This window comes from Musca autumnalis, unplaced genomic scaffold (genome assembly GCF_047663935.1).
Source record: "Musca autumnalis isolate F117 unplaced genomic scaffold, ASM4766393v1 scaffold_3, whole genome shotgun sequence".
NCBI classification, from domain to species: domain Eukaryota; kingdom Metazoa; phylum Arthropoda; class Insecta; order Diptera; family Muscidae; genus Musca; species Musca autumnalis.
In genome coordinates, this window is record NW_027411866.1 from 79,661,956 (window position 1) to 79,685,483 (window position 23,528).

The 23,528-nt window shown below is 33.7% G+C and overlaps 1 protein-coding gene across 8 annotated transcripts in view; it reads left to right on the plus strand.

Annotated features, from left to right (window-relative positions):
• The window catches only part of zfh2 (Zn finger homeodomain 2), a 69,807-nt gene that overhangs the window by 28,517 nt on the left and 17,762 nt on the right, over positions 1 to 23,528 (plus strand). For all 8 annotated transcript variants that reach the window (XM_073972075.1, XM_073972080.1, XM_073972077.1 and 5 more), the window contains 2 exons: positions 18,737 to 18,918; positions 19,151 to 20,731. In XM_073972075.1, the coding sequence (XP_073828176.1) occupies positions 18,737 to 18,918; positions 19,151 to 20,731 (1,763 nt within the window). The remainder of the gene's footprint in view (positions 1 to 18,736; positions 18,919 to 19,150; positions 20,732 to 23,528) is intronic.

The window sequence follows — 23,528 nt, forward strand, 5'->3', positions numbered from 1 at the left end:
TCATATTTAGGGGTCAGAATGGGCAAAAACTTCTCTGGAGAAAAAGCAAAGGTTTTATTCTTGTGCGAATTTAACAACTTATATTAAGATTATTCCAAAATCAAGAAGAAAGAAGAAAACTTCACCTTTACGATGATGCAAATTAGGTTGTCGTAGGTGCTCAGACAACGGAGATGTCGAAATAGTCGCTAATCCAACCCATTTGACCTTTCGGTAATGTTCGCCGGAAAGTCGAAAATTAATGGATGTTCATTAGGGTGGATTTAAAAAATCGATGTCGGATATCTTTTATGCGGCACCCTACTAAAGCGTTTAGTTTTGTTAGATTTTAAGATTGCCAATGTTTGAGTACAATTGGACTATGTTAACACGTGCCAGTGGAGCCTCAAAATTTCCATAGCAATTTGTATGGGGCTAAATGTGAATTCTCACGGAATTGCCACATTTATTGTCCAATCGATGAGACATTTTTACGAATTTATCACAAAAAATTGTGAAGATTCGATGGATTTTAATATAAGGCTATATTATAGGTCCAATTTTGGCCAAATATACTATTGGCAATATCAAAATCTTACCCGATTTTCTAGCCATAACAATGAACTTCGATTTCTTATCGATTGCAAAGTAAATGTGACCTTAAGGCAATTTGGTCAAAATTCACCTTTGGTCCCATACAAATAACTATGGAAACTTTGCGGCCCCAGTGGCGCATGTTAACATATTCCGATTGTGCTCAAACTTTGGCAATCTTAAAATCTAACAAAACTAAACACATTATGGGTGTGCCGCCTAAAAAATCCGACATCGATTTTTTCCCTTTGAGTTAAAACCAGTTCCTTTTAAGTTCTACCTACTTCTGTCGGTAATGAATGAATAGTTGCGCAATGTGCTCCCATAATATCGGGACAGGGAGTGTCAACCATTGCTATCAACCATTTTTCCAGTTTTCTGGCCGGCAGTTGCGCACGATAACTTTCAAACGGATCAACCGATTCGATCCACAATTTGGCTTTCGTAATATTTTGTCCGAACTTTGTTTAAATTCGATGATGGGTTATATCGGTCCACTCCTTCCTGTAGCTCCCCCACAAAACTTAGAAAATGTTTCGAAAATTTGTGAACACGATAACTCTTGAATTTGTGAACACGATAACACTCGAACGGATCTGCCGATTCGGTCCAAAATTTAGTGACAGGTTTGGTCCATACTTTACACATCCTAATATATATACCAGATATAGATCAGATTCGAATATGGACTATATTTGTCCACTCCTTCGGGTACCACTCATACAAAATTTAGAATAAGTTCACTTTAAGACCTGCTTTCGAATCACTTTGATTTTTGCTGAAGCAACATGCATTCGCTGCCTCAATTAAGACGGTAAACGTTTTTTCAGGGCTAAGTCAATACTTCTTGAGAAAACAGTCCGAAAGATGTAAAAAAACCCCTATGGCACCATGTGTAGTGGCAGGAGAGCATAGCTCAACCACATTTCTGTCGGCAAGTTAAATGTCCAAAAAGGACCACAAAACTCTGAAAGGACCCTAAATACAGTCGGTCTGTCTGTTGATAAAAATTTCATTAGGCTAAGCCGTCTGATATTTTTTACTTGTTTTAATTAAAATGTCGTAAGACTTCTTGACAAATTTTCCTTTGTTTTGAGAGATTGTTGCACAATAAATCTGAATTAAATTAATAACACTATGCAACACTGAAAATGCAAATAACTTCTAGTATGCATTTCTTGAAAGTACATATTTGGACTACAAAAACCCTAGTAGGGTCAGATCCAGCTCGGATGTTATGGCCTCATCTAAACCGGGCTAAATATACACTTTTTTGCATTTATCAGGCCTTTATCTCAGAAACGAATAGGAATTTTGTCTTGCTGTCTTTAGCAGTATTGTAGCCCTAAACTAGTAGAGCTTATCTTTTGAAAAAAACACATAAGAAAAACTCCATCTAGGGCATCAAAATCTATACAATATAGAAAATTTTACATAATTGCTGAAATTCTGGTCAGTATCGGCTAAACTATTGGAGTTGAAGCAAGTAACCCTTCGCAAAAATCTTCCAAATGAAGTTCTCAACAATTCTTTAGAACATTCTGAAACTCTAAAATGCTTACTTCATGTTGTTTCAGTGGTATTTTGCATCATATCTTTTACAACACGTATTTCAAACACAGTTCACACCAACAGTTTATTCTCGCATTTCGGATTTCACTACATTATTGACATTTTTATTAAATCGTCGTTGAAAAATGTTCTGAAAACAACGGGATTTCCAAAAGAAAATATTCAGAAAAAATTAACGGTTTTGGAGATACGGTGCGAAATGTATAAAAATTGTGGCATTTTTGCATATATTTTGAAACTTGAGGCAATAAATGTAGTTTTTCGAGTTCATTATTTCTCCTAATATTTTACTCTTGTCCTATCCTACAAATTTGCTTCAGAGGTCAGAAGAAGATTCGCATTCGTTTCAGAGATATAGCCAATATTTAACCATGTTTAGATGGGGCCATAAAATCCGAGCTGGATCTGACACAACAAAACCCAACTAGGGCTTTTGTCGTTTGGGTTTGTACTTTCCAAAAATCCTCAGTTCGAATTGTTTGCACAAGATCACCTTAAAAGTGTTGCACAGTGTAATTATTGCAACTATACAATTTCATAGGAAATCCATAATTCCCGAAATAATGTCCTTAAACCCTAAGGCCAAAATTGCGTGGAATGTTTAGGACCTTTTCTTTGTTACCTAATTCACAAAAGTTTAATTCCAGTGGAAATTTTATTGATTAATTTATGGAAAAAAGAGGGGATTAGTTGAGCATTGAACGTTGGGATATCATAGCGTCCTTCAGTTGTATGTTTTGTATTGACTGGTAGAATTCAGGAGTTATACTTGTAAATTTGATCGGAAACAGAACTCTGGCGCCGAAATGGGTTAATTTCATAAAAAAATCGTGGATATTTTTAATGACAACTGTTGGCAACCTGAGCTTGGACTTTGTAGTTCTTTCCCTAAAGATATTGTGGTGCCCAATCCTGGATATTATCATCGTAGATCTTATCATAAAGAATTTCTGAAGGCCAATATTGGTTGTGTTGATAGAGAACTAATACTGAGGGTCTGTCCATCATGGAATTCTGGTGCACAATCGTGGGTTTGTTTATGACAAATTCTGTCGCCTAATCGTGTATTGTAAATAGACTTTTACGTCCAAGACCGACGAGGTCTGTTTTTTTCTATAGTGGACCTTCTCATAAATTGTTCAAAACTCTGCCAACCAGTATTCAATTCTTTTAAATGGAAATACTAGCGCCCAGTCCATAGTCTATACTTCTATACAAAAACTCTTAAGCCGTGTAAAGAATTTTTATTTTAGCAAAAATCCATTAACATAATTTTGCCCAATCTCCATTTTTATACCCTAAGCGTTTAGGCTAATAAGTGTATTTATACACTTTCATACGAAGTTATATGCCGCATCGAAATAATCGTTTTAGGCCTCAAGTATTTTTGGACGAAACCCTTTTTAGACAATTTGGAGCCGATTTAGTGATGGTTATCCGTCTGTCTGGCGGGCTGGAGGCCACGATAACTCTCAAAGGGATCGACCGATTCAATCCAAAATTTGGCCATCGTAATAGTTTATCCAAACTAAGATTAAGTTCTGAGATGGGCCATATCGGTCCACTCCTATACTTCCTAAGAAATTGCAGTATTTTAGCAAGTCTTATATAAAGTTCGATCCACCCCATGCGGTACCTTTCCCACAAAAGTTTAAAAATGTTCGCTAAAATGATATGCGTGATATTTCTTGAACGGAGCAACCTTATTGGTCCAAACTTTGGATTTAGTAATATTTTGTCCAAATTTAGTTTAAGCTTGAAAATGGACCATATCGGTCCGCTCCTCAATGCACTTTAGTTCAACATTTTTCTTTAAGTAAAGTTTAACATCTGTTCGAGGATAACACTATTGTTTCACAAACATCCCAGAAGGGACAAGGAACACTTCTTTCATATAAATCAGTGCACCCCGATTCATATTACTTTAATGATATGAGAACTACTGTTTATCGTGGAGTGTGAATGGCGTCTCTTAAGACACCACTTGTAGAGAAGTTTTACATGGCTAAAATACTCAGGAAATGTCGCCAAGGAACTCCTTGGGGCCCTGTTACAGCGATATAATATTTTTCGTGGCAAGTCCATATTTCCTGACATGATGGTCCAAAAGCTTTAAATTATACGGTGACCAACTGATATCTATCGAAAGGAATGACTCCCAAAATATGTTCAACTTCCTTCAGGTACCTCCTTGGCAACACTTGTGATCATAAATCAAAATCCATTTCTTCGGCAAGTTCATACGTCCAAAAAGGGCTACAAATTTCTAAAAAATCCCCTAAATACATAATTATAGGGGAAAGGATATTTGAGGGTAACCGGTATTCGATCTGTCCACAGATGAATGTTTGAGTTCACACATTCTAGGAATATATCCCTGTCAGCAAAGCCGACTGATACTTTTTAACTTGTTAAGATTTTGAGAAACATGAGTCGGTTTTCGATCACTGTTTTCGTTCGTCTTCCAAAAGTCCTTCACCGAAGAAGGAAAGAGGAACATTTCTAGAAATATGAATTCATTGGAAGTATTCCTTAGTTCCTTAGCGCCCTATTTTACCCAAAATACAATTGTCTAACGGCTGTATCTCGAAAACTTATTCGGAGTAAAGCAAATTTGTAGCAAGAGACCAGTCCAAAATAATCTCAACGGGCATCATCACTGCGGTAGAACAGAAAGATATTCAGAATAGTCCATTACAAAACGTGAAGAAAAAATTTCCAAAAATTGAAAACTACAAAGATGAAGCAGCTATTTTATCTTTTATTGATAAATTGCTCTTATCAATTTTTTAAAACAACAAGTAAGAAAGTATCAGTCAGCTGAACTGACGGAGATATACCACAGCCGACCAAGAAGAGGGCACACAAAATTCTCAATATTTGCAACTTTTGACAATGTGTTAGTAACGTTGTATGCACGCATGCTGCAAAGCAAAAACAAATCAAAACATTTGTGTGCTCTTTCGTTGCGTTCGGATCGTGTGTGTGAATTGCCGAAAAACTTCGTAACTTTAACAATATCGAAGCACGACATTGAGGTAACTGAGTAACTGAAAAAAATCACAACAATCACGAATTTGCTTTAAAATACGTGGAATCTGTAGGTACTGTAATGTGGGGCAATAGCAAATCATCGACGGATACAAACAATTTTTAGTAAGCAAAATTCTGATTCATAGGGAACTCGATTATTTATTTATTTATTTATTTATTTATTTATTTATTTATTTATTTATTTATTTATTTATTTATTTATTTATTTATTTATTTATTTATTTATTTATTTATTTATTTATTTATTTATTTATTTATTTATTTATTTATTTATTTATTTATTTATTTATTTATTTATTTATTTATTTATTTATTTATTTATTTATTTATTTATTTATTTATTTATTTATTTATTTATTTATTTATTTATTTATTTATTTATTTATTTATTTATTTATTTATTTATTTATTTATTTATTTATTTATTTATTTATTTATTTATTTATTTATTTATTTATTTATTTATTTATTTATTTATTTATTTATTTATTTATTTATTTATTTATTTATTTATTTATTTATTTATTTATTTATTTATTTATTTATTTATTTATTTATTTATTTATTTATTTATTTATTTATTTATTTATTTATTTATTTATTTATTTATTTATATATATAGTCCATATTCCAACCTGATACATGACAGTATGAAATAATACGATGTGCAAAGTCTGCACCAATCAGAAACTCCCTGCCAGAATTACCTTGCGGATTTGCCATTTTGGTTGGTGCCGTCAGGGTTTCTTGGAGCTTTTACGCCATTATCTCAAGAAGTAGGGACTTGCGCCCGAAAAAACTGTACCGTCGTAAAATGAGACGCAAGGACAATCTGCTGAAAAAAACTTTACCCGAAGGAGTGGACCGATATAGCCCATCTTCTAACTTAAACTAAGTTTGGACAAAATATTACGATACCCAAAATTTGGTTCGAATCGGTTGATCCCTTCGAGAGTTGTCGTGCGCACCACCCAGACAGACGGACGGACATAGCTAAGTCGACTCCAAATTGTCTGAAACGAATATCGTCCAAACATACTTGGGGTCTAAAACAGTTATTTCGATGAAGCACACTTTTGGTCGTATCAAAGTATACATACCCTTTATCCTAAAGGCTGAGGGTATAAAAAATCGCAAAAAATTTTCTTCTAGATGTTGTTCATAAGCTAAGGTATTGGACTTTATATGCCACAAACGTACCATTAATACAAATAAACGCATTGTTCTGCTGCTACGTCGGTGTGGGTATATCTATCTCCATTTTGAAATAACCCCCATAGAACTGCACTTCACGATTTTTGGTATTTTGAAGGCTTTAGCCACATTTTCTTATTGAAATGGCTGAAATTTGGTATTTCGTCTCTTTGGGGCTACAAAACTTTTCCCCAGAAATTTGTCAGTATAGTTCCATCTGTTGACATAACCTCAATAGAAAAGTTCCTTCCAATTTTTGGTATTTTGAGGTTTTAGCCACATTTTCTCGCCGCAATGGCAAAAAAATGGCATTTAGTCTTCTTTGGGCTGCAAAACTTTCCCCCAGAATGCTTTTGGTATACGGTCCACGTTTTGATATAGCCCCCATAGAACGGCACCGTTAGATTTTCAGTATTTTATAGGTATTAGGCGCATTATTTTACAGGGAATATACAACATTCTTGCCGAGACTTGTCTGTATAGGTCCACGTTTTGATATAGCTGCTATATAAACGTACGTCCCGATTTTTGGCATTTGGAAGGTTTTAGCCACATTATCGTACCGAAATGACTGAAATTTGGTATTAAGTATTCGATATGTTTATAAAACATGCCTTCATATAAGAAGAACGATTCCGCTCGATTTAAAGTCTTTTGAAGGATTAGTCTACTGTAGTGACTGAAACATAGTATTTGGCACTCCCAATTGGTAGAAAAGTTCGACGAATAAAATGATCAATATTGGTTCATATTTTGGTATATTTTAATATAAAGATACCTCCAAATTTTACTTATTTTGAAGGTTGAACACACTACCCAAAAAACATTTTTTTTATCAAAGACATAGAAGATATAAAACTAGACAAAATGCATGCAACAAAAAAATGTTTATGAAACTATGTATAGAAACATTACCCTTAACAGAAACAATGCAGGTTGCAGGTAATTTCAAATCGCAATCTAGGAGGAACATTTCATGTTATAGTATCAGAACTAAATTTATGAATTCAAAGATCTATTCCAGAAGAATTGCATGTCAATTGGATCGTTAAATTCGGTTAAAAACGTATATAATATTATTTTACCATATTGTAAAATTACATTTGACCTGTTCCCGTACTTTATAAAGTGGTAAAAGTCGTAAAAGTTGTAAAAATCGTAAACGATTTTCATATAAATTTTGTGTACGGGAACGCAAAATGTGTAAAAGTGGTAAAAATTGTAAAAACTTTTTAGTTCTGGAACAGAGCTATTATGTTAATTTCAATAGCCATTCACTGAAGAATGATAGCAAAAAAGTGTCTTATCTTGTTGTATTTATGTCTTTGTTTTTAAGCCTACACCACACTGTGGTAAAGGGTATTATGTCTTTGTGCATTTGTATGTAACATGCAGAAGGAGACGAAATAGACCCATAGTTCCTTTTGGTGATATACATATAATCACTTTTTCAGTCGATTTATGCATGCCCGTCCGTCCGTCTGTCCATGTATTTTTGTTCACAACGTATAGGTCCCGTTTATGGTCCGATTCAGCTGAATATTAAGGAATATACATTTTTTAGCCATAAGAAGAACGCTGTTGCTTTTGGTGAAAATCTGTTCAGATTTAGATATAGCTCCTATATATATTTTCGGCCGATTTTACGTATTTGCTGCACCAAACACGCTATATACGTCCGATTTTGATGAAATTTTGAATGTGTTACTAAATTCGGTCTAGTAATAAATGTGCCAAATATATTTTCGGCCGATTTCACGTATTGTCTGCCCAAAACAAGCTGCATCAATCAGTCCGATTTTGATGAAATTTAAAATGTGTGACTGAATTCAGTCTAAACATCTTCTTCTTCTTCTTTATTTACGGATCCGTTATTCGGATATAAGCGATCATACAATATTATATGTATTACAAATTAAAATATTTTAATGTTTTATGTTATGAAATTATTGACAGCTCTCGATTCTTAGCAGCATCCCAGTATCCTGTCCATTCTTGGATGTTCCTTAACCAGTATGTCTCTCTTCTGCCTCTTGTTCTGTGTCCTTCTATATTACATTTAATAACACTGTGCAACAAAATGGAGCTCAAAGTCTGGGGGGTGGAAAATTCCTTTTGGGGATGAAAGCTCTTGGTGAGTATATACAGAACCCAGAAGGACAGATCCGCCGTGAGTCCAACTTTTGAGATATGGCGTGATGAATATTTTGCTGGAGACCCTATAAGCCCTCAGATATTAGCGTTATATCTTTGTCCGTTGTTGCTTTAGCTTATTTTTGAGACATTTCTTCAGCCAAATAAGATGAGGATTATTTTCGTAGAGCATTTTGACCTTCTATCTCGCTTCCTTCAATGTCCTTTTCTTTTTTTGTTTTAAGAGCCGTTATAAAAGTACCACAAGATGACGTTTTTCATTTTCGAAATGTTCTGCAAAAATGTCGGCCAGAAAATTTTAGGTACGGCTCTCATTGACAACTTATCGATTTTGTCGCGTTTTCGTGGTCGTTTTGTGCATTTACCATGTTTTTGTTCAGAAAAAAACCCCAAAATTTCGGTTCACAGTGTAATGGCTTGTATAAATTTGTATTTATGGTTCCTCATCAGGTGCCCCAGGTATGCGATTTTCCTTGATTTTGCGGTGCGTAAAAGTTGTCTATCGAGGTTCATGCGTCTTAGAATTTCTTGATTCGTAATATACGATGTATAGGGTATCTTCAGTATTCTTCGGTATACCCACATTTCAAATGCTTCAATTTTTTTCTCATCTGCACTTTTTAGGGTCCAGGTTTCTACTACATATAGTAGTATAGACCAAATGCAGCATTTGACAAATCTTGCCTTCGTTTTGAGACCAATTTCATGGTTTGTAAGTGTTTTTTTTGTATTTAAAAAGGCATTTCTGGACATCTCCACTCGACGCTTAATTTCGTTTGATGTGTTCCATTGGTCGTTAATTAAAACGCCGAGGTATGTAAAAGATTTTACGCGTTCGATGTTTTCGTTTTTGATATTTAGTGACGTTTCACAACTGACATATTTTCGACTTGCAATCATATATTTTGTCTTCTTTATATTTATTTTGAGGCCATATGTTTCGCTTACGTACGTGAGTTTGTCTAGGAGTTGTTGCAGCCCAGATATACTGCTAGCAATAATTGTGGTATCATCAGCATAGCGTATATTTATAATTTTACCCTGAACTCTTATTCCAATTCGTTCTCCTTCAATTGACTCATTAAATATCTTTTGGGAGTATATATTAAAAAGAAGCGGCGATAGTATGCATCCTTGCCTGACTCCTTTTGATATGGGAATTTCGTCAGTCAGATCACCATTTATTTCAATTCTTGCAGTTTGGTTCCAATATAAATTGTGTATGCATCTAATATCTTTTTCTTGTATTCCAATTTCCCTTAGTATATTTATCAATTTGTCGTGTTGGACGGTATCGAATGCCTTTTCATAATCAATGAAACATATATTAACATCTTTTTGAACTTCGCGGCATTTCTGTACCAGTACTTGGATGGATAATATGGCTTCTCTGCTGTCCATACCCTCCTTGAAACCGAACTGGGACTCTCCCATAGCACTTTCGCATTTCGTGTAAATTCGTTTGTGTACTATTTTTAAAAAAAAATTTAATATGTGGCACATAAGGCTAATAAGCCTGTAGTCACAACACTTTTTTGCATTAGATTTCTTTGGTATCGCAATACAAGTTGATTTCAGCCATTCGTTTGGATATTGGCCATTATCATACACATGATTGAAAAGTCTTACAATGAGTGAGATGTTATCACCATCTATTAGTTTTAAGACTTCAGAAGGAATTTCGTCGGGTCCGGTTGATTTCCTATCTTTTAGTGATTGAATTGCATATTCTACTTCGGATTTGGTAATTGGGTTTCCCGTTAAAGATGTATTTATGTGGTTATCTTATCTTGACCGTTGGTCGTCAGTGAATAATTGTTCAATATATTTTTTCCATCGATTCTTTATGTGTAATGGATCAAAGATTGGTTGATTGTTGTCATCCATTAGTACTGATGGTGATGCTCTCTTATACACTCCTGCGGATTCTTTTAGGTTTTTATGAAAATTGTAGTCATCGTGAATATTTTGCAGATGTTCAATTTCTCTACACTTTTTATTCAATAGAGCATTTTTTGCAGCACGCGTAGCGGTGCGGATTTCCTTGTTGATTTCCCAGTAACGTTCATAGTCAACATTCCTATATTTGCTTCGTCCCACACGAAGTTCCATAATTTCATTATTCATCCATTCATTTTGGGGTCTTCTTGTACAGTTTCCAAGATATTTTTTTGTTATTCTGCACATCGTATCCTTGACATTGTTCCATATATTTTCTACATCGTTTGAATCTATGTTTTCAAGTTTATTATTGATTTGCACCTTCACTTCATTTCTGGTTGATGGGTTATTGAGTATCTCAGTATTTATCTTGTGAGATTTTTTCTTCCTTTTCTTAAATCTTGCAATTTTTATTCGAACGTTGAGCATCAACAGTTTGTGGTCGGACGGCACATCAGCTCCCGGGTAGGTTGAGTATTTGGTCACACAAGATCTGAATCTGCTGTTGATCATTATGTAGTCAATTTGATTTCGAACGATATTCCTTCTGTTATCTAATGGTGATCTCCATGTATAGAGTCTTCTAGGATGTAGTCGGAATATTGTATTGGTTATGGTCATCTTAAACTCTTGACAAAATTGAACTAATCTTTCTCCTCTCTCATTCCTTTCGCCAAGCCCATATCTTCCAGTTATACCATTTACTTCTTCATTCCCCACTTTGGCATTGAAGTCGCCTTGAACTATTGTTATTTCATGTGACTTCGTCATCTATATATATAAAAAAGGATGATGTTAGTTACTACGCTTATAACTCAAGAACGGCTGAACAGATTTTGACAATTCGCACCAATTCGGAATGGTCTCATGGCAGAAAAGGATAAAACCTAAAAAAATCGCGAAAATTTGCGAAAAATTTGCAAAAATATTTTTTCAATGAAGTCAATTTTTCCACAAATTTCTATCGAGCTTCGCGTTTGGAGTAAATCTTGGCGCTTATTTGTACAGGTTTTGACGAAAATTGTATTTGCACTTACTGTGAGGGTCCATTGTATGCCTCTGTTTTGTCAATTTTTGAAAGTTGTATAGAACTCATATTCACAATCAAATCTATTTTCATTTATTTCCAAGCGTCTTTTTAGCAAATTAACAGAGCAAATGGTTAAAAGGGCTTAGTTTAGAGTTTGTAAAGAATAGTGGTGGTTTCGGTCAGATACCGATTGAAAAGACTAAGATGATAATGCCAAAAGTGGTTTCCACAGTTTTGAGGAAAAAGGTACAAATCCACAAAATTGGTGGGTTAATTCATTGGAAGTGAAGTTGTATCATATATGTATACTTTTATACCGTAGGTAAAAACATCTTCGAAAGATATACTTCCGATGTATGCGGTATAATATTTAAGCTGTACCAGATATATTGTTTAGATTCTGTTATGATTCAAAAAAAGATGCCCCCACTGTAAAAGGAGTATGATTTCAATCAATTTAGTTCCCGCAGAGCTGGAAGGCAATTACAAACGGCCAAATACATACATACATATGTACATTGGTACTGTTGGTACACTGTATGTATGTCACTCGAAAAAAGGATGATATTCTAAATTGGAAAAAAACAAGAAATCGAAGGTATTGGAGTTTTTTTGGTCGAATTATCTGACAAATATTCTTTATCGGCGACATAATTAGGTAAATACTTATTAACCGTTAATTACTTTGTGATATTAATTTGACTATGTTATTTACGTCGAAATTAAATATAGGGTGCGACAAGACTTCAAGCATCCGAAACACACAAAGAACGGCAACTAATAGAATAGCTCTGTCCATGTTACCAGAGTCATTTCATCTAATACCGAATTTGTAGTGCAAGTAGAATTCGGGAGATCACATTAAATAGAGAAGTCAGAAAAAATAAGTAAAAAAGCGTTAAGTTCGGCCGGGCCGAACTTTTCATACCCTCCACCATAAAATATTCTGCACTAAAACGGAAGAATTATATTATTTCCTGTCCACAATTTTAGAGGAAGATATTTTGTGACCTCTGATACCTAAATAAGGTAAAAAACATAAAAAATTTATTCAATCGGTAAGGAACCTTTTATGGGGCTGTATCAAAGTGAAAATCGGGAGGTACAGTTATATAGGGGGCTATGCCTAAACATGGACCTATGTTGACAGTTTTTGGTGGAGATATTTTGTGATTACTAGAAACCTCAACGGTCAAATTACAGGTAGTTCGATCAAAAATTTTAGCTAAAATACTCAAAATACCACAAATCGGTAGGTACCGCTATATGGAGGCAATACCAAAACATGGACCTTCACTGTTTTTAGTGGATATACTTTGGGAACCACTGGGAACCCCAAACCTGAAATTACAGATAGTTCGGTCAAGAAATGTAATTAAAATCCACAAAATACAGAAAACTGGGAGGTACCGTTATATAGGGGCTCTACAAAAACATGGACCTATGTTGACAGTTTTTGGTGGAGATGTTTTGTGACCACTGGGAACCCCAAACGTGAAATTACAGGTAGTTCGGTCAAAAAATGTTGTTAAAATCCACAAAATACTGAAAATCGGGAGGTAGCGTTATATGGGGGCTATACCAAAAAGTGTTCCGATATAACCCATCTTCGAACTTGACCTGCCTATGGAAAAAAAAGACGCTCGGGTGCAAAAATATAGCAGTCTAGCTCAATTATGGCGAACGCTAGAGTGATTACAACAGACGGACAGACAAACAGACGGTCATGGCTAGATCGTCTTCGAATTTTATCCTGATCAAGAATATATGTGCAAATGATTATTCGATGTGTTACAAACAGAAAAACAAACTAAATATACCCTCCATACTATGGTGGAGGGTATAAAAACACACGAAGGTGGTTACCTGATAACGATCGGATCAAAATGGGTAAATAGGTTAAAATGGGTTAATTGATTAAAACGCAAATTTAAATAAGCACTATATTCAGCATTAAATTCAAATTCATATTCAATTGCTTTAGTGAAATATCGTGTTCAGTGGTGGAAAAAAGAATTGCAGAAAACCATCGATTATGAAACGAGTAGGGCGTTATGATATTATTTTGCTTCAACTGCGCTACCAAATATTTTTATTTACATCGCAAAACGTGCTATTTGTTTAAAAAATATATCTTATTCCCGATTTAGAGTTACCTAATTTGTTTCGTGGCTATTGTCAGTTCATAGAAGAAAGAGTCGAGGAAGATAGAAACACTTTGGCTCTCAGTGCCTTCTCTCTTCGTCAAACTGGCAATTGCCGAAAGTACAATTGTCTAATCTGCATCTGCTTCAAAGATCGTCCTAAACAGTTCAAAACAAAAAAAAAAAAATATTTGCCATTGAACAAGGTGATAGCAATAATAGTATTATAGGTTTGAACCAAAGCCATAAAGTTCTGTACCTAACAAACTGCGAGACGAAGTTCGCCGGGTCCCCTAGTGTTTAATAATTGACTTATTTCTTCATAGAAATGTTCAACCTCGTCATTATTTCCATCACATAAAGGGGCATATACTTGGATGATAGTTAAATTCAAGGGTTTTTCTGAGATGTTTATCATCATAGTCCTTTCAGGCATGGGGATAAATCCAATTACACAGTCTGCAATGCATACACCTCTCCTGTGTATCCCTTCCATATTTCCTAAATGATATACTACTACATTTTGGGATTGAAAATCGCCGCATTCTGTCCACCAGGTTTCACTTACACCTAGTATATCAATATCAAGTCGGTTCATTTCATTGATTGTATTGTTTAATTTACCGATTTCGTATAAACTTCGGACGTTCCAGGTTCCAATGTTTAGCTTTTGGTTGGTTTTACCTCCGGGGGTTCTTAGCACCCTCGTTTGGCCGGAGACTGAGGGCCGTTTATTTTGGTTTGTGTTGTTCATACTGTATGATTTTCAAGGGAAATTACTTCAATGGTTTCTCGTCGCCTTCTGAAGGGTTTAGAGTTTTCCTTCACGTTTTCAGCCGCTCCTCCTGGAGTTCAGACGCTGCACGATGGGGCCAATAGCAGGTTTTCGAGGCAAAAAGTCAATTTTTGAAGTGAACAATTTGAAAGAAATAATAACGGATTTCGATTGCCAACACTCTGAATCACTAAAAATAAAAAAATAAATCAATCTGGTAACATCACATAGCGACATACTGATCTGGCAATGGTGACATATTTTCTTATGCATCATTTTCCGACATTCATTATAAATAAGTAGTGAAAGCATTTTAGGCGCCAAAAAGAACATTTCAACATTTTTATATTTTTTAAACATGGAAAGCTCTTCAATGGGTATGTAAAATAAGATAGTGTTAACAAATAATAAAAACGTTATGTGTGGTAAATGTATTTTTGAGTTAAGATGTTATGTCTTTTTTGGAGTATTTTGCTTTGTTATCCATGTGTTCTCTGGAGTATAACTTTTGAGATCTAGGTATTAATGTGTACTATCATTTTGTGAAAAAAGTAGCTGCGCCTATCTGCGCCTTTTCATAAAAATCTGATTTCAGATGTCGTAATACTTAAAAATATGGACATTTTTATGTTTTGGTTGGCGAATAATCGGAAACCCATTAATGTTACCAATTGGATTTCAGAAAAATTTAATAGACGTATATAATAATAATAATAATAATAATAATAATAATAATAATAATAATAATAATAATAATAATAATAATAATAATAATAATAATAATAATAATAATAATAATAATAATAATAATAATAATAATAATAATAATAATAATAATAATAATAATAATAATAATAATAATAATAATAATAATAATAATAATAATAATAATAATAATAATAATAATAATAATAATAATAATAATAATAATAATAATAATAATAATAATAATAATAATAATAATAATAATAATAATAATAATAATAATAATAATAATAATAATAATAATAATAATAATAATAATAATAATAATAATAATAATAATAATAATAATAATAATAATAATAATAATAATAATAATAATAATAATAATAATAATAATAATAATAATAATAATAATAATAATAATAATAATAATAATAATAATAATAATAATAATAATAATAATAATAATAATAATAATAATAATAATAATAATAATAATAATAATAATAATAATAATAATAATAATAATAATAATAATAATAATAATAATAATAATAATAATAATAATAATAATAATAATAATAATAATAATAATAATAATAATAATAATAATAATAATAATAATAATAATAATAATAATAATAATAATAATAATAATAATAATAATAATAATAATAATAATTTCAAAGATATCGCAAACTTTGGCTTTTGTGGCGGAATCTTAGCCGATTTTTACTAAATTTGGAACCTTTTTTTATTAACTTATAACAAACCACAGACAAAACCATGAAATTTGAACATATGTATATAGAGGAGCTATTTCTATATCTGAACCGATTCCAATATAACTTGACAAACATATTTGTAGTCCGAATTCCGTAACATTTTCCAAATTTTATTGTAATTTGATGGAATTTGCATGCTTGGTCAATCATTTTCCTGAAATCGGGCGAACATATATATGGGAGCTATATCCAATTCTGAACCGATTTCAATATGATTTGCCAAAAATGTTTCTAGACCAAAATCCGTCACACATTTCAAATTTCATCAAGATTGGACATACATAGCGGGATTGGTGCACCATATACCTAAAATCGGGCGAAAATATATATGGGAGCAATATCAAAATCTGAACCGATTTCAATATAACTTGGCAAACTTATTTGTAGTCCTAATTCCGTGGTATTTTCCAAATCGCATAAAAATTGGGCAGAATTTGCGTGTTTGGTCCATCAATTGCTTGAAATCGGGCGAACATATATACGGCAGCTATATGTATATATGAACCGATATGAACCAAATTTGGCATATTAGTTTCTAAGCCCATTAAAAACATCTGTACAACATTTGGAAGGTCTAGCTTGCCTCAGTGATTTGTTGCCTGGAAAACCTGTCATTGGCCCCATCGTGCGCTGTTTGCTTCAGTTTTACTTAAGAACAGACGCAGCTACCTGTTGGTCCACGAGACGTATTTGATTTCCGTCTTACCACCCATATCTGGGAAGAATTCCCCTATCCGCCACCTGGGGACGCGCCCTATAGCGGTTACAGGTTCCCCCAAGGGGGTCTAAACATAAATGTGCCAAATTATATCGAAATAGGTTCAGATTTGGATATAACTCCCACATATATTTTCACCTGATTTCACGTATTTGCTGCACAAAACAACCTATATCTGTCCAATTTTGTTGAAATTTGGGATGTGTGCCGGAATTTAGTCTAGTAATAACTGTACCATATTACATATATCGAAATCAGTTCAGATTTATATATATCTGCCATATATATTTTACGTATTCACAGTGGTGTAGGGTATTGTATAGTCGGGCCCGCCCGACTTTGATCCTTTCCTTACTGGTTTTCCATTTGATATAAAAACATTATATATGAAATTTTATGGCGATAGGTTATGGTTAACCCGTGCCAACCTAGCGATCTTTGTTTCCATAGTAATTTGTATGGGGCCAAAGGTGCATTTGCGCGAATATTCTTTAAAATCCGCATTTATAGTTCGATCAGTGAAAAACTTTACCAGTTCATTATTGTGGCTAAAAAACGATTGCTACAAAAAATTTTGAAAATCGAATCGGATTTTGATATAGCTCCAATAAGCATATTTGGGTGATTTTGGTGTTTTTGGGCCCTATATAGCTATATTAAAATCCGATCCCATTTTCAAACTTTTTTGTAGAAATCGTTTTTTAGCCACAATAATGAACTGGTGAAGCTTTTTTATCGATCGGACCATTATTTTTGGCATTTACAGAATTTTCGTGAAAATGCACCTTTGGCCCCATACAAAATTACTATGGAAACAACGATCGCTAGGTTAGCAAGGGGTAACCTTAACAGATAGCCATAAAATTTCATATATGAGGTTTATGGTTCAAATGAAAAAAATGGTATTTTTTGGGTCACTCTATTGTACACATCGTTCAAATGGAATGACTTAAAATGTTATTTCGAATTCTGAATGGGTAGAAAAAATCGATATTTCATTGGTATTGTTGCGGAATAGCTTGGTACTTTCGTAAACGAAGGGAAACAACTTTTTCCATTTTATTTAAATACTTCTCTTGGATCAGTATACCTTGTTATTGTCCATACTTTAACTCACTCATGAAAACGACTAGCGTATAAAAAAAAAAAATTCTAAATGATTATCTGTTTCAACAGTTTTTTCTCTTATGTTTCTGATTTCAGTGTCATACAATCTTTCTAATGGTTTAATCTAAAATGTTTCTAGGAATATAGCTTTAAAGGAGTTTAGGAGGTTAGTAACTGCCTTAAATGGTCGGGTTAGATTCCCAGCCTATACAACATAACATTTTCAACCGTGACAAAAAGTACTCCTCAGCGTATTGTTGGTAATTCCTATATTCCTATATCGGTAATTCCTATATTCGAAATCGGTACATTTTCAAATCAAGCGCCATACGCAGAGAAAAAATTTGATTGATCCAACAATATTCGAAGAGCAAAATATATATTGTAAAGATATTGTTAGATTCCACATGTAGTATTGTGAGTCCAACAATTGTTTTTGTCATATATTGTTGGATGTTGTCATATCCAACAATAGTTTTTGTCTGCTGGACAATATTATTCTCTATTCTTCGACAATTTTATTCTCTTCTCTCGGTATTCGAGCCGTGAAGAAAAAAAATTTTGGTGAGTTTTGTTTTTATGTTCTAGACATGGTATCAGGGCCTGGCATGACGGCAGGCCCGCGATTTAAAGGGTGAAAAGGGAGGCTGGTTTTTATCATTGTACAATGGTAAGAATGTCGGCCTTGGTCGGTTTTGTTTCTCAGCAAAGATTACTTCACATTTTTCAGGGATCGCAAAACACATGATCATGATCATTTCACCACGGTGCAACCTTATATTGTGAATTTATTATAATTATTATTTTTGACTCTCAAAGAAGCCATTCTTTGTATATTATGAAACTTCAATTTAAAAAAGGTTAAATAAAAGTTAATGTAATTTTTGAATTTTGATTTATTGTGGGAATATTTTCATTTGTTTATGTTTCGATATTAATTATAAGTATTATTAACTATAAATTGTTTTACTTTCGTTTTTTCAGGTGCGAATTAATTTTAAATTCCGCAAGATTAAATGCTAATACACAACAGTCAACACGAAATTCCTGCAAAACCCTAAAATGCCCGCAGTGCAATTGGCATTATAAATATCAAGAGACTTTAGAAATACATATGCGAGAAAAACATCCAGATGGAGAATCTGCTTGCGGATACTGTTTGGCAGGTAATGTTTTTTGCAAATTGTTATCGATGACTAAGTAATAAAGCGTGTAAAAGGGTTATTATGTAATGACACTTCCGATTGAGCATTTCTTCGTGTATAACTTCTTTTGTGTATATCTATAGCAAATGTGTACCCATCACATGCTCCGCTATAAACTTTTGTACATGTTTTAAAAACTATTGCAACAAACTTTCTTTAAATATATATTCATTCCATGTTTTGTATTTTTCAGGTCAACAACATCCACGATTGGCTCGTGGCGAATCATATTCGTGTGGGTACAAGCCATATCGCTGTGACATTTGTAATTACTCTACAACAACAAAAGGCAATCTGTCAATACATATGCAATCTGACAAACATCTAAACAACGTTCAAGAGCTTAACAGTACCCGCAACATGGTCGCTACATCCGATACAAATAATGGTGTAATCAAATTCGATGCCCTGGCTGCCAATTATATATCGCAATATAATGCAATGTCGCAACATCGTTCACAGATGCCAGTGGTACCTTGTTGTGACACCAAGCCAAATCCTCCTGTATCCAACGTCAATGAAAGAGAGGAAAATGTCGATAGAAATCGACCGGTGTTTAGATGCGACATGTGTAATTACGAAACGTCTGTGGCGCGAAATTTAAGAATTCACATGACCAGTGAGAAGCATATACAGAACTTGACAATGCTGCAAAGTAATATTAAAAAGATACAGGCACTTTCGATAATACAGCAGCACCAAAATCAAATACTACCAAATAGTCCGGTATTTGTTCCGAATGTTCCTACCAGCAGCGATGAAGGAATTGCACAGTTCGCCCAATCGCCCTCGGCGGCAGCTGTTGCAAACAGAGATGCCAATATTGGTAACACGGAGGAGGATAAATTGAAATTGGAATTTAATTCAGTCTCGGACATGATTAGTTCACAACATGCAACAAGTCCAACAGTCAATATTGAATTCCCGTTCAAGAAACAGTTCTGGCCAACTGAACTCTACAGCTGTCTGATTTGTGAGAATTTCAACACTAGCGATGTCGATGCCCTATATCAGCATTTAATCTTAGACCGATCATTGCAAGTTGATAATAAAAACGATTCAAAAATGGCATCGAGTAATTGTGCTATGAGTGAAGATAAGTCTCCAACATCCTGCGAATTATCAGAAATAAGCACCATACAAAACAACAATTACATATGTTTCCTATGCAAGTATAAGACGAATCTCAAAGCCAACTTCCAGTTGCACAGCAAAACCGACAAACACCTGCAAAAATTGAATTTCTTCAACCACCTGCGAGAAGGCGGTCCTAATAATAAGGAAAAAATAAAGTATTATCAACAACAACATATGGGTATAAATGTCATTCAAATCAAATGCAATTGTTGTGATCTGCTGCTAAATTCAATTTATCAACTAAAGCTGCACGTGAAACACATTCGCCACGAAGGCATGAAAGTTATATTTTTACATTTAAATCGAATTATTCGAAGAAACAGCAGCGCCAACATACGCCAATGCATTAAAGTGGAATCAGAAACGGAGGAAAGCAAGCCGTTGAAAAATAAAGTTTTGTTTTGCAAAATTTGTAATATCGCCGTCAGTTCATTGATAAAAATGCTGCATCATGTGAAGACATTTCATTCCATTCAAGTGGAAACTTTCATCGAAATGGGTGGGGACGGTGAAAGGCTGGAACACACTTTGGATGGAATATTCTGTTTGTATGATGGCATCGACAATGACAAAATAATGGAAGAAAGGGAAGGTGACAATTCTTCACCGGAAAGCAACATAATTGAAAATAATACAGGTATAATTCATATCATTTTGCCAAGAAGAGTTGCAGTCGATGCCTTAAGCTAAACAAATTATTAAGATGTATTCGGTTTCGATTTCTTGAAAACATAATTTTTTCGCTTTACATTTTGTCAAGATTGGTCTAATATCAATCGAGTTCCTATACTAAAGAAAGCATTTAACTACTTGCAGTATTTCTTAAAATTTCATAAACAAGTGAACCAAGGCTATAGTCGGGTCGGGGCCGACTATGTGATACCCTACACCACTACCCCTGTGCATAAGCTTTTGACTGGTAAAATTCAAAATATTAAAATTGGGATAGCTTGGCGCTTTTGCTCTGAATGTCTTTATTAATACAGCTCAATTTTGTTGAAACGCATTTAAGTGCATCGTTGGTACAACTCAGCCGCCAAAATTTCGTGAGGATCCGATCAAAATTCGGACCTGTAGTGTGATTGCACACAAAATGGAAAAAGGGATGCCTTACCGACTATTGCGATATCTCTGTTGGTTGATCAGCTATGACAACCTACTTCACATCGTTGTAAAGGTGATATTTTCTACTTTCTTTGTCAGGTTTTGCTTTCGATATACCTCTTTTCTATAAATATTTTTTTTACATTTCGACCCCTGTATAATATCCGACCATTACCAAAATCAATAGGTTTTTTCCTCTGTGGGACCCCCATTAACACCCAAAACTTCGTGACGATCCAATCAAAATTTCGACGTGTAGCGTGATTACAAAAATATTAAAAATGGCATATCTCCGTTATTTGGCCACCTACGCCAATCTGCTTTACATCATTGTAAAGATGGGATTTTCTACTTTCATAGACTTGCTTTTTAAAGGTCCATATCCTAAGCTGTGATATTCGGAAAAATGAAAAGTTGTATTCTATTAGCGGATATTGCGATATCTTCGTTGTTTGACCATTACCGTTGTTTGAATATTATCCGACCATCACAAAAATGAATAGGCTTCTCCCCTCCGAGACCTTCATCAACACCCAAAATTTGGTGACGATCGGATTAAAATTGCGACCTGTAGCGTGATTAAAAGTTTAGATGGACAGACGGATGGTCGGACACACATAGTCAGATTGACTCATCTCGTCGAGACATTCATTTCATTTTCATATGTATATGGCAAATAACAAAATTCCTTTGCAATTCCATTTGAAAAAATTAAAAAATTTTTCGCGAGCACATCTACGATTTTTAGTATAGAGTTAAAGGAAAAAAATCTGGTTTCAAAGTTATAGCGGTTTTTATCCTCTTATAAAGAAAAAATATTTTAAAATTTCTTATTTTTTGTATTGAGAAAATGTAAGCATATATCAGTAACAGCATTTGATATCCATCCGTAGATGCACCAAAATTTCCAAAACGTGTTTTTATTTTCGCGGAAAATGAAAAAAATTAAAAAAAAAATCTGGCAATAAATTTAAATTATACTATCTCAGAGTCCGTATAAACCTCTAAAAACTAAATTAAAAATACGTGCAGAAACTAGACAACGCGTAAAAAATTATAAACATTGACTTTATAAATTGCATATTATTACCCCTTGGTAAACATCGCCAATTTTTTCCCACTAATAAATTAAAGTTGTTTTAATAAAATATTAAAACAACGACTATGGGATTAAGCCTGACTATTTTGAAAAACAAAATAGAAGTCGTCATCCCAAACAAAAAACGCCAACCCTCCTAATTGTGAGACTGGGCACCGTCAAAATGTTGTTTATTGCTGTAGTATGCAATACCAACAAACTAGTTATGTGTTTTTTTCGTCGAGAATCGACGAACGCATAGCAGTGAGAAAAATTTGGTTTTGTTTGCAAGTGAAGTTGCTAGAGTTTAGGTAGTGCCAAAGAAATTCTCGATCAGAGTGTTTCTTTGCGCACGTATCTATTTGAGCTAGCAATTGACACTTGGGTATAAAAAGTTTCTTGTTGAAAAACAAGAAATAAGGGAACTGATGAAGATCTGTGGCGAGATCTGAAACTATAGTATTCCCTGCCTTACCCCTTGGTAAACATCGCCAATTTTTTTCCCACTAATAAATTAAAGTTGTTTTAATAAAATATTAAAACAACGACTATGGGATTAAGCCTGACTATTTTGAAAAACAAAATAGAAGTCGTCATCCCAAACAAAAAACGCCAACCCTCCTAATTGTGAGACTGGGCACCGTCAAAATGTTGTTTATTGCTGTAGTATGCAATACCAACAAACTAGTTATGTGTTTTTTTCGTCGAGAATCGACGAACGCATAGCAGTGAGAAAAATTTGGTTTTGTTTGCAAGTGAAGTTGCTAGAGTTTAGGTAGTGCCAAAGAAATTCTCGATCAGAGTGTTTCTTTGCGCACGTATCTATTTGAGCTAGCAATTGACACTTGGGTATAAAAAGTTTCTTGTTGAAAAACAAGAAATAAGGGAACTGATGAAGATCTGTGGCGAGATCTGAAACTATAGTATTCCCTGCCTTACCCCTTGGTAAACATCGCCAATTTTTTCCCACTAATAAATTAAAGTTGTTTTAATAAAATATTAAAACAACGACTATGGGATTAAGCCTGACTATTTTGAAAAACAAAATAGAAGTCGTCATCCCAAACAAAAAACGCCAACCCTCCTATTATGACAACAACAAAAGAGAAACAACTCATTGTTGGAAAATATTGTTACAAATATATTTTTTGGTTTGTTTCGAAAAATTAGAAAAAAATATTTGAGAGTTATCCAACTATTTCGCTAAAATCTAATACATAAATTAAAGTATTCTAAACTAAAACTTTATTAA